This window comes from Quercus lobata, chromosome 1, assembly GCF_001633185.2.
Source record: "Quercus lobata isolate SW786 chromosome 1, ValleyOak3.0 Primary Assembly, whole genome shotgun sequence".
In the NCBI taxonomy this organism is placed as follows: domain Eukaryota; kingdom Viridiplantae; phylum Streptophyta; class Magnoliopsida; order Fagales; family Fagaceae; genus Quercus; species Quercus lobata.
Genome location: NC_044904.1, coordinates 34,887,577 through 34,898,944, shown reverse-complemented (window position 1 = coordinate 34,898,944; position 11,368 = coordinate 34,887,577). Strand labels below are relative to the sequence as shown.

General features: G+C 38.8%; 1 protein-coding gene across 1 annotated transcript; it reads right to left on the bottom strand.

The window, feature by feature from the left end:
• Positions 1–3,285: 3,285 nt before the first annotated feature.
• LOC115953015 lies at positions 3,286–3,852 on the bottom strand. Its single transcript, XM_031070428.1, has one exon. The coding sequence runs from the start codon at positions 3,850–3,852 to the stop codon at positions 3,286–3,288; it is 567 nt and encodes a 188-aa protein (XP_030926288.1).
• Between the last annotated feature and the right edge of the window lie 7,516 nt (positions 3,853–11,368).

The following is an 11,368-nucleotide window of genomic DNA, read 5'->3' as shown; positions in this document are numbered from 1 at the left end:
TAACCTTCTCTAGTTGGTGATTGAAGTCACGTACTAGGATCCACGTAATTGGTTAGTCACGTACTGGGAGCCATGCATCAAAAGAAGAAATTGTCACTACAGAACAAGTCCAATTAGGTATTAGGGTAAGAGTTCAACTGTAGGTTGGTATAAGGTACTGATATTCCTTTACTTATAACCGCTTGTTGTGATAATAGTAGAATTTTGGAAGTGGTGACCTTAAAATTACTTGGTGGAGTTTTTACCATGTTGGTTTTCTCCATTCGTAAATAAATCACCATGTCAATTTATTTTCCACTACATACTTAGTTTAATTGGTGATTTGTTTGTGCTACCACGCGTTTACATGTTAATTAACTTAATTAATTCACTTAGTTAAATTAATTGGTTAATTTATCACAAGAGGTCAATTCGTTTTTGGCTTATCAACTGCTATTGAAAGAGCATTTGGTGTACTTAAAAAGAGATTTCCTAGCATAGCAAGTACTACAGAGCCTAATTATTGTGTTGACATCTAAAATGAAATCATTTTAGCATGTTGCATACTTCATAATTATTTAATGGGTGTTGATCCTGATGAAAGTCTTATTGCTGAAGTTGATGAAAATGTTTTGCATTCTCATTGTGAACGTATGGCCCCTACTCTAAGAGAAGATGATAAGGATGCTAAGCAAGGAGATATTATAAGAGATTCTATAGCATCAGCCATGTGGCAAAACTATGTCCAAATGTGATAGTTTTTGGGTTTATTGTTGTCATGTCGTTTAAGACTATGCTATGTTTTAATTATTTAGACCTAAATTTTATGCAAATTTCTCTTTTTATTTTGATATTGCTCTCTATCTTTTAATAATTAATATTAATATTTACACAATATTTTATATGTGTTTTTTGTCCTATTAATTATAGCATGGGTAAGATATCAAAGAAGAATGGTGGATCCAAGCAAAAAAGTACAATTGAGTAGTGTTATGGCTGATGCTTTAGTGGATGCTTTTTTACATCAGGTGATCATAGTTGGTAGAGTTAATAGAACTTTTACCTCTAAGGCATATGATGACATAGTGAAAGAGTTGGTTGAAAAATTTGACATAGAGATTAACAAGGATAAGGTGAAAAATCGACAAAAAACATTGAAAAAGAATTTTCATGAATGCTATGACATTTTTAAAGATGGATTGAGTGGTTTTAGATGGAATGATTCTTTAAATATGTGGACAGTTGAACTAGAAGTTTGGGAGCCACTCATAGCGGTAAATTACCATTTTGTGTGAGTTTAATTTTGTATCACATAATTATATTTGTTGTTTAACAATTTGTCTTGGTTTGTAACAGTCTAAACCTGTAGCCAAGAATTGGATGACAACACCTATACTCAACTACTGTAAGATGGCACAACTTTGGGTTAAAGATAAAGCAAAAGGTGATCATGCTAAAACTGCAAAGGAAAAACGTGCTAGGTATGCTGCATCAACCACTATTGATGAGATTGATAATTTGATATCTCAAAATGAAGTTTCTTTGGAGAACTTTGAAGTGGAAGATGATCAGAGGTCACTAGAAATTAATGCTGCATGTTCTCGAGTGTCATCACAAAATGCAACGCCTTCTAAAAGCAAGAAAAGACGACTGTGAGAAGATGATGAACTCGGGAATGTAATTTCCCAGTCATTTGATAATGTATCAAATATATATAACTTGCTTTTAGCTACAGTAAAATTTTCTTTTTTCCTTAAAGAAATTGGGAGATGGAGATGTATTAAATTATCAAATCCATTGTAAAGCACACCAGCTGAAAAAGATCCAATCTAAAACTAGCAACCCCTAAAAAAATTTTGCAAATTGAAATAAAGAAATTGTGCTATTGTCAAATTTTTATGCCATTATCTTCATTTGTTAAATTATTGATTAGCGTGATGCAATCTATTCACCTTGACAAAACTATATTGTAATTCAATAATCTAACATAGATCCAATTGTGGCTAAATAGTTTCACATCATCCACTAAATACTAAACATTTCAAAGCAATTATAAGTTACAATTGATTATTTCTTATGTTCTTTAAAATGAAGGGTATAATAGTAATGTTATTATAAAATGATTTCATTCCATTCCTTCCAATGTCACTTCCAAACGGTGTTACTTACTTTCCATTCCATTCCATTCCTTTATTTTATAACATCCAAACAAGATTTTTAAATTCCATTCCATTTCTTTCCCTACTAAATCCATTCCATTCCTTTAATGATTATTTCATTCCTTTATAAACTCCCAAATAGACCCTTAGTTTTCTCCCCATTTTGGGGGGAATTTTTTGGTGGGCTCGGAGAGAAAACACCTACGCTCTACTATTTATTTTCCTTCCTCCCTACCCAATCAAAAACACTCCAAAAAAGTTTTTCTTTCCATTTTTCCTTCAAAGTTTTCCATCCATCATATTTCGCCTCCAAACAAACACACCCTTATTGTTATAGGAGGAGTAGCAACTTTAGAAATTTTTTTATGGTGTCACCAAGAAATTTAAATTATATGAAATCTAATAAAGAGATAACTTGAATCTATCAGCCTCTTAAAAAAAATGCAAATATGTAAAATATTACAATTTCTTTCTACTAACAAAGAGAGAGAAAAATGTATTGATAATAAATAAAAATGTAATTAAGAATGTTGAGATGAGAATTATAAAGTGAAAAAATTTTAAATGATAATATATATAGAAGAGTAAAATGGAGATAGAGAGAGATAATATTTGCTACAACTAAAAGTCGAGTCGCTAAGGAAAGAAAAACGGTTGCAATTGCAAAGCCAAAAAGAGTATAACTACTGTCGCCACCAAGAAGAACTCATGAACTACAATATTTCTCTTGATACATTTTTTTCTTTTTTTAAGGAAGAGTGAAATTATGAATTATTTTGGAAAAATGGAATTATGAATTATTTTAGAAGAATGAAATTATGAATTATTTTTATTGAATGGCTAAATGAATTACAAATTTGAATGATGAAAAAAAAAAATTCTTTTTGTTTTTAAATAGGCATTTAATTTGTTGAATAATTTGTTTACTTCTTCTTGTTGTTTAGTCTAGTCTTTTTTTTCTTTCTTCCTTTTTTTTTTTTTTTTTTTTTTGAGAAAAGATAAATCCATGTGGTTTTATTAAAACACAAACTTAAGGGATTACATCAATGTGAACTAAAAAAGAAATGTCTGGAGGAACAGATTTCATCCATACTAAAAGAGGAAAAGATTTCTTTGCTCTCCTATCTAAGGCATGGGCAACCCCATGTTAAAAAGAACAGGTTTTTAGTAAACCCATTATAGACTTATAATCTTTTATAGTATGACCAAAACTTGATTGATTAGAACCTTCTCTTGATAAAGCTTTGAACACAATTTCTAAATCTCCTTCAACAACACATTGCTGAAAACCCAACTCTACTGCCAACAAAATTGCCCTTCTAACTGCCATGGCTTCTATAGCTCCCACCCCTCCCGATGGTTTGTTCACCTTCTCAGCCAAGGATGCCATCACCTCGCCCCTTTCATTTTTGATCACTACACCAATACCCGCTTCCTCTGACTTCAAAAATATTGCGCCGTCATAATTTATTTTGTAGGTATCCTTTGGTGGTGGTTGCCATTTGGGCATTGCTGGTTTTTGGTGTGTAGTACCAGCAAGCTGCTTGCTCTGAAACTCTGATAAGGACTTTAAGGCAGCCTCAAGTAGCTTATCCACTGGTATGCTAGGCTCATTGAAGTGACATTTATTTCTTCTACACCAAATGAACCAAGCCATCACCGTGAATAACTCCACGTTCCGTCCCTCTTGTCCAAGTCTGCATATCAGGTCCATCACTGTCAATGGTTGATAGGGTAGTTTCCATAGGTTGTTGAAGTCAGGGCCCCATGTGGTGTGGATTTTTTCGCACTCCCATAAAGCATGGTGTAGAGAGGGAAAATTCCCGACCTATCACAAGCTGACACGTCACATTACCAAGTCCACAAAATACAGCCAATTACACAGCACCATGTATTGCTGCTAGGTTTTGCTATCACTATTCAGAAGCCAACAGAAATTTGCCAAGTGTCATGCAGGAACCAATCACGCATCAGCGCACGTGCAAGCGATGACTCAAGCAGCCTCGCACGTGTAAGCGATGACTCAAGCAGTCCAGCAAGTGTAAGCGATGACTCAAGCGGACCAATCAGGCTGTGACATGTGTCACCAATCAAGTTCCGCCACGTGTCGCTCACCCACCCCAAAACTCCTATAAATAGAAGCCTTCCTGAGACATTTAGGAAGACCAGGAATTCAGAAGGGAGAAAGCTCTGTGAAGATCAAGCCTCAAAGCCTTCAAGAACTTCAACCCCAAAATCGGAGAACATTCGAGGCAGAATCATCCAGATCATCTGCCTAGACCCAAAAGTTTGCGGGAATCAAGCTCAAAGGTCCGAAAATATCAACAAATCATAAATCAGTGAAGCTCTACGGATTCGAGCCTCTAAAGCCCCGAAGAACTTCCACCACAAATCTTCAAATACAAAGAACATTCGAAGCAGAATCATCCAAACTATCTGCCTAGATCTCAAAGTTCACTGGAATCAAGTTCAAAAGCCTCCAGAAACCTCAAACAACCACAAATCAGTGAAGCTCCACGGATTCAAGCCTCTAAAGCCCCGGAGAACTTCCACAACAAACCTTCGAAGACGACGAACGCCAGAGATTCATTGTAATTCTATTCCAAAGATCTTCGATCCATTCCTCAACCAAATTGAAGGATATCTTGTGTTCAAAACAAAATCACATCATCACAAATCCAATCAACAAATCTTTTAAGGAGATCGAATCAAAGGATAACTCTTTTGTAATCACAGAGAATTGTACCACACAATCATCAATACAAATTCGCATTTGTGAAACTATTTTACTTGTTTGACTTATTTCAAACCGAGAAATTTAGTTGCTTACAAATTCTGGCACGCCCAGTGGGACCTCTCTGCCTCTCATCTCATTCTCCTTCAAAGAAAGAAATCAACATCACCATCTTGCTGCCTACTTCAATGGCTTCTAGCAAGAACATTCAAGCTTCAACAATAGCTACTTCAACTAAACTTGGTACGGCTACCACCAACAACTGCATTGGTGTAATCAATTGTAGCCAACCCAAAGCAAACAATCAACTTCAATATCAAACAACCAAGGAAGTCAAGGTCCAGACAATCATCTCCTTAGACCCTCTTACAAGAAACAAGGTCATCAACAAGGACATCTCCACCTTGGAACACCTCAAGTATGGGGGCAAATCCCCTTCTTCCTACATAAGAAGTTGGTCGCACGATTTCTCTCCCATCAAAGAGAACCTAAAAGATGAGATTCCACATGCTCACATCAAATCACTTTCTTCTCCGTCATCTTGGGAAGTTGTGTCAGTCATGATGACTAACACCTCTACCATGGAAGAAAAGATGGCCGAAATGGAACAAAGGGTTGTCCTTCTTACAAAAGCAATTGAAGATAAGGACCTCCAAATTGCAACTTTAATGAATAAACTCGAAGTGCAAGATCTTGGTAAATCAAGCCATGGTCATAAATTCACATCTGCAAAGGATGACGAAGGGAGAGAAATTGAAAACACTCCCCGACGAGAACAATCTACTTCGGTTGCTTCGTTGTCAGTCCAACAATTACAAGACATGATAACAAATACCATCCGAGCACAATATGGAGGTTCTTCTACAAGTTCTCTCACATATTCAAAACCCTACACAAAGCGCATCGACAACATGAGAATGCCAAATGGGTATCAACCCCCCAAGTTCTTGCAGTTTGATGGCAAAGGAAATCCTAAACAACACATTGCTCACTTTGTAGAAACTTGTGAGAACACAGGGACTCAAGGAAGCCTCCTTGTAAAGCAATTTGTCCGTTCACTCAAGGGAAATGCCTTTGATTGGTATACAGACTTAGAACCTGAGTCAATTGACAGTTGGGAGCAACTTGAAAGAGAGTTTCTTAACCGATTCTATAGCACACATCGCACGGTGAGCATGATGGAGCTTACTAATACCAAGCAATGGGAAAATGAGCCTGTCATTGATTATATCAATCGCTGGCGTTCTTTGAGTCTAGATTGCAAAGATAGACTTACTGAAATATCTGCTATAGAGATGTGCATTCAAGGCATGCATTGGGGACTTCTTTACATCCTTCAAGGGATAAAGCCCCGAACATTTGAAGAGTTAGCAACTCGTGCCCATGACATGGAGTTGAGCATTGCTAGCCACGGAAGTACAAACCCTCCCATACCTGAGGAAAACAGAAGGGAAGTAAGGAGGAATGATAGGAATGCAAAAGTCAGCCTCAAAGACCCAATGGTTGTTAGCACTGCCGAAATCAAGGTTCCAAGAAGAGGAGCAAAGGCAAATGAAGAACAGCTTGAAGGGTGGCAAAAGAATGAAGTGCGTCGCCTGACCTTTAAGGAACGTGAGCAAAAAGTATATCCGTTCCCCGATGAAGATGTGCCAAACATCTTAGAACAACTATTGCAATTGAAGCTAATTGAATTGCCAGAATGCAGGCGACCAGAAGACATGGGAAAAGTTGATGACCCTAACTACTGCAAATATCATCGCATCATTGGCCACCCAATACAAAAATGCTTCGTTTTCAAAGAACAAATCATGAAACTTGCCAAAGAAAACAAGATTGATCTAAACTTCAATGAAGTTGTTGGGTCAAACCATGTGACCGTTGCTTGTGATGTACTTCCAACTCTCAAGCAGGGGGAAAACACTAACCAAGCTCACAAGTTGATCAACAATGATGATGTAAGGATCGGCCCCATCAATGGGAAGTTCCTTAAACACTTCTACACTTGAAAATCAAGAATTGCTCCTCGGTAAGAGCTTAAACTACCCACTGTAGCGCTGCAAGAGTACATGATGTCTTCCCATTACCCTTCAAAGCGTACCAATAAGGAGAAATTAATCTCACTCCATGTCAACAATTGCGAGTGTGGCGTAGCGGTTGGACGCCCGTGTCACCCTTGAGGCCATCTCGGGTTCGATCAGTGGTGATACCCACTATTACACACTGCGCCCCCCTTTTTGCAAAAAAACACAACACAACAACAACAACAAAACAAAAAAATCATCAAAAAAAAAATCTGTTGAACTACGTGATGACTTGATCCCTCTCCGAGGTACGTAGGCAGCATAGTACATGTCACTAAGTTCAGTCACATGAAAAGAAGAAGGATTGCCTGTCTAACTTGAAGAGTTTCTCCATAGGCCATCAACATGCTTTCAAGAACCCTTTGATTGGCAAGGCGTCACTTAAGATCAGTCAATTGCTCACTACATGATGCTCAAAGATCATTATGGTAGAAAATGACAGCTGCAAGGAATTGGTGTTACTCAGCTTTCCTTGAACTAATGATAAACATAAGTTGGTTCTTGGTTGTGGAGTAAAATAAAATTTTCAACCTCTTTTTGCAAGGAATAAAGTCTACATGGCATTGCTCATCTTCTATCGACATCCTCCCACATCTTTAAAGTATGTTTTGCATCACATATCTTCTGGGGGCATCTTCTTGTACCTTACAAGTCTAAGCTACATCATCTTTCTTCTAGGTTGTGCCACTTCACAACTCTGAAATTTGAATCACATCATCTCCCTTCTGAGTAGTGCAGTTTCACATCATGTCTCCAAAAGTTGGACAATGTCACCTTCCTCCGACATCTGAAGTTGGTGTTGCATCATCTCTCCTCCAAGGGCATGTCCATGCAATGTCAAAGTCTTGGTGGCATTCTTCTTGAAACTTCGAGGTTTTGTTGGCATCTCCTTGCATCTTCAAAGTCTTAATGAGAGCTCTTTGCAATGTCAAAGTCTTGGCATCTCCTTACATCTTCAAAGTCTTGATAGGGACTCCTTGCATTTTCAACATCTTGTTGGCATCTCTAAAATCTTGATGTCTGGCTACAGTGCTATACACCCTTGATGTTTGAGCAATGTTGCCCCTGAAAATTGCTTTATGACTTCATGAATGTTGTCACGACTTCGGCGAATGAAGTGACATAGCTTTACTGGCAAAGATTCAATGTTGGCATGGCCTCGGTATAAATGGAGTGTTGACGTGGCTTCATGGCTATTGGCATGACTTCTATGCAAATGAAGTTTCGACGTGGCTTCATGAATGTTGTCACGGCTTCGACGAATGAAGTGTTGACGTAGCTTCAATGGTAAAGATGCAATGTTGGTATGGCCTCGGTATAGATGCAATGTTGGCATGGCCTTGGCACGAATGAAGTGTTGACATGACAAAAATGAACGTTGGCACGGCTTCAATGCAAATAAAGTGTTGTCATGGCTTCATGGCAAAAATGAATGTTAGCACGACTTCAATGCAAATGATGGTGCAATTTCAAGTGCTAATGTGGAGTGTTGTCGTGGCTTCATGACGAAGATAAGTGTTGACACGGCTTCAAGGCGAATGAAGTGTTGACGTGGTTGCTTCAATGCGAATGAAGTGTTGAATGTTGGCATGGCTTCAGTACAGATGAAGTATTGACATTGCTTCGTAGCAAATATGAATGCTGGCACGGCTTTAGTGCTAATGAAGTGCAAATATTGCATCATGGCAAAGATGAAGTGTTTACATTGCTTCGTGACAAAGATGAATGTTGGCACGGCTTTGGTGCAAATGCTAGCATGGCTTCATGGTAAAGACTCTTGATATGCCTACGTTGCAAAGACTCTTGAGATGGCTACGTTGAAAAAAACTAGTATTGGTGTAGCTTAAAAGGAAGCATGTTGTATAACAAAAACAAGCAAACAACAAACTTGTTAGAAGAAAATCTCATGGCACGTCTAAAAAAAAAAAAAAAAAAAAAAAAAAAAATCACTGCATAATTTCTCAGACTCAAAATATCATACTATCCAATGAAGGCTACGCTTGTACAACTCAGTGCATGCCCCGGATGGCCTTATATAGAGGTTTGTGGAGCTCAAAGTCAAATTTTGCAAACACTTAAGGTCTGGGAAGTCTGCACCAAACCTTGAAAAAAAAGGGGGTGCCCATAAATGCATAGTGCTGTCAGAAAGAAACTATTGCACATTCTAGGCTGTATATTGTTCCAAGTGATTGTGCTACCTACTTTAAAAACACAGAGACATTTGATGGTTAGCCAATATGCCCGAAAATTCAAACACTGTCAGAACCACAATGAAGACTAAAATGGCAACAAATTTAACAATGTCTGCCGTCTCCTCTTCCAGATTTCTAAAACTTCTGACAAGATTTCACAAAAAATCAACCCACAGGAGTCTTCCACAGCCTTCGATCCACCAAACCTGAAAGATCAAGACCCATAAGTCTAAATACAAGCACAGCCCTGTCAGAACGGCCACCGCAAAGGTAGACCAGAAGGTCATAAGTCCAACAATGACCCGCGGCTTTCACACTCGAATCTGTGCAAATCCAGACACCATTTCAGGAAATTAAGCATACCACTCGATCCAGCGTGCCCCGATCTGCAAAACCCAAAAATTTCAAGCCCAAAAACGGCCGCATCCGCCTCCATGCGCTGCCACAAACTCACGACGACCCGCGGCCTAATCCTTCAAATCTGTGCAAATCTGCCCATGATTTTGGAAATCTGACTGAACCATGGTCTTTTACGGCTTTAGATCAACAAAGCCCGAAAATTTCAGGCCCAAAAGCCCAAGCACGTGCCACCAAGCGCCGCCAAAAGATTCGGCGGCGCGGCCTTCAGTCCCACGCGCCGATGAGGACCTCCAGAGCTCGCACGTGCCACACGTGTCGCACGTGCCACACGCGTCCTTAGCCCTATGACGTCATGGATGACGTCATCCTCCACACCTGCAGACCCGTTGGTCCAGATTCGACCCGGACCGACCCGGTTTGACCCGGATTCGAACCGCCTCAAAAAAAAAAAAAAAAAATGCTTTGACCAAGTGGACTTTTGACCTTGATCAGAAAATCAAAATTTTCAGAACGGACTTGTCCCACTCAATTTTTCGAGTACATTCCAATTTTGGGACCCATTTCTTCATTCGAAGCTCAGAAATTGTGCAAACGTCCAATTTCCAAAAAAATTGACTTTTGTGCAAATGTTGACCAAATGTCAAAAATTTTGAGATGGACCTATCTTCCTCAATTTTTCGAGTACATTCTGATTTTGGAGTCCGTTTCATCATTTGAGACTCGAAAATTGCACAAATGGCTCAAATTCCAAGATAGTTGACTTTTATGTTGAAATCAACCTAAAGTCAAAATTTTCAAACCACATTTGCCTTGCTCAATTTTTCGTGTACATTCCAAATTTGGGGTCTATTTCTTCATTTGAGAATCCAAAATTGCTCAAGTGGTGTGATTCTACAACTGTTGGCTTTAAAGTGAACTTTGACCAAGAATCAAGACATTCGAGCAAAACTTGTCATGTTCGGACTTTCTCAAAGATTCTGATTTTGAAATCCACTTATTTGTTTTGGACTTGGTGATCACCAATCAAACCCCCATCTTTGAAGAACTGACGATGTCCAAAACTTAAACTCCTGAGATCAAAATTTGAGATTCATCCATTTAGTTGGGATCTCCTCAGGGTTATTCTCCAGACTTCATCAAGACTTCTCTCTCCAAGTACAAATGAACTCTCACAAGTGTGTCGGAACTTGAAGTTACACTGGGTCATTAATTCAATCTACCATTCTCATTCGATGCCTACCATTCCCACCTACCGTTCCCACCTACCGTTCTCACCTACCATTTCCACCTACCGTTCTCATCTACCATTCTCACCAAAAATTCTCAACTACCATTCTTAACTACCTACCTACCATTCTTCATCTCTCTACTATAAATAGGAGAGCCGAGTTCATCAAAAACTCATCCGAAAAAAAAAAAAGAAGAAAAAAAAAAATACACTGAATTATGAAATGAAGAGTTGCTTCTTTCAGATTTTCAAGTCCTTCTTTCCATAGCCATTTCTCACTATGACCTCATCATTCTCAACACCTAGCAACCGATTTTGCTTCATAATCGGTTTGAGATCAACCCTCCCATGGTTCGGTCGAAACCCTATTTACAACATCATTGCAATTTTGAGATCCAAACAAACTTTGTTTCTCCACTTAACAACCACCTTTGTCCATAAAATTACTCGTAACAAGGTCTGCATTGCGGTTCCACGTTTCCTTGGACTTGGTTGGCCAGGAAATCCAAGTCCGGCAGACACACCTGTTCCTAACCTCAGGGCTCCTGTAGTCTCTTTCCAATTGCTTGGTCTTCCAGCAGAAGCAGTGGTTCGGAACAAACAGCAACTTGTCTGGTTTCCAAGCCAGGTTCACA

Coding starts and splice junctions, on each gene's coding strand:
- LOC115953015 (XM_031070428.1), bottom strand. CDS start 3,852: ATGGACCTGATATGCAGACTTGGACAAGAGGGACGGAACGTGGAGTTA.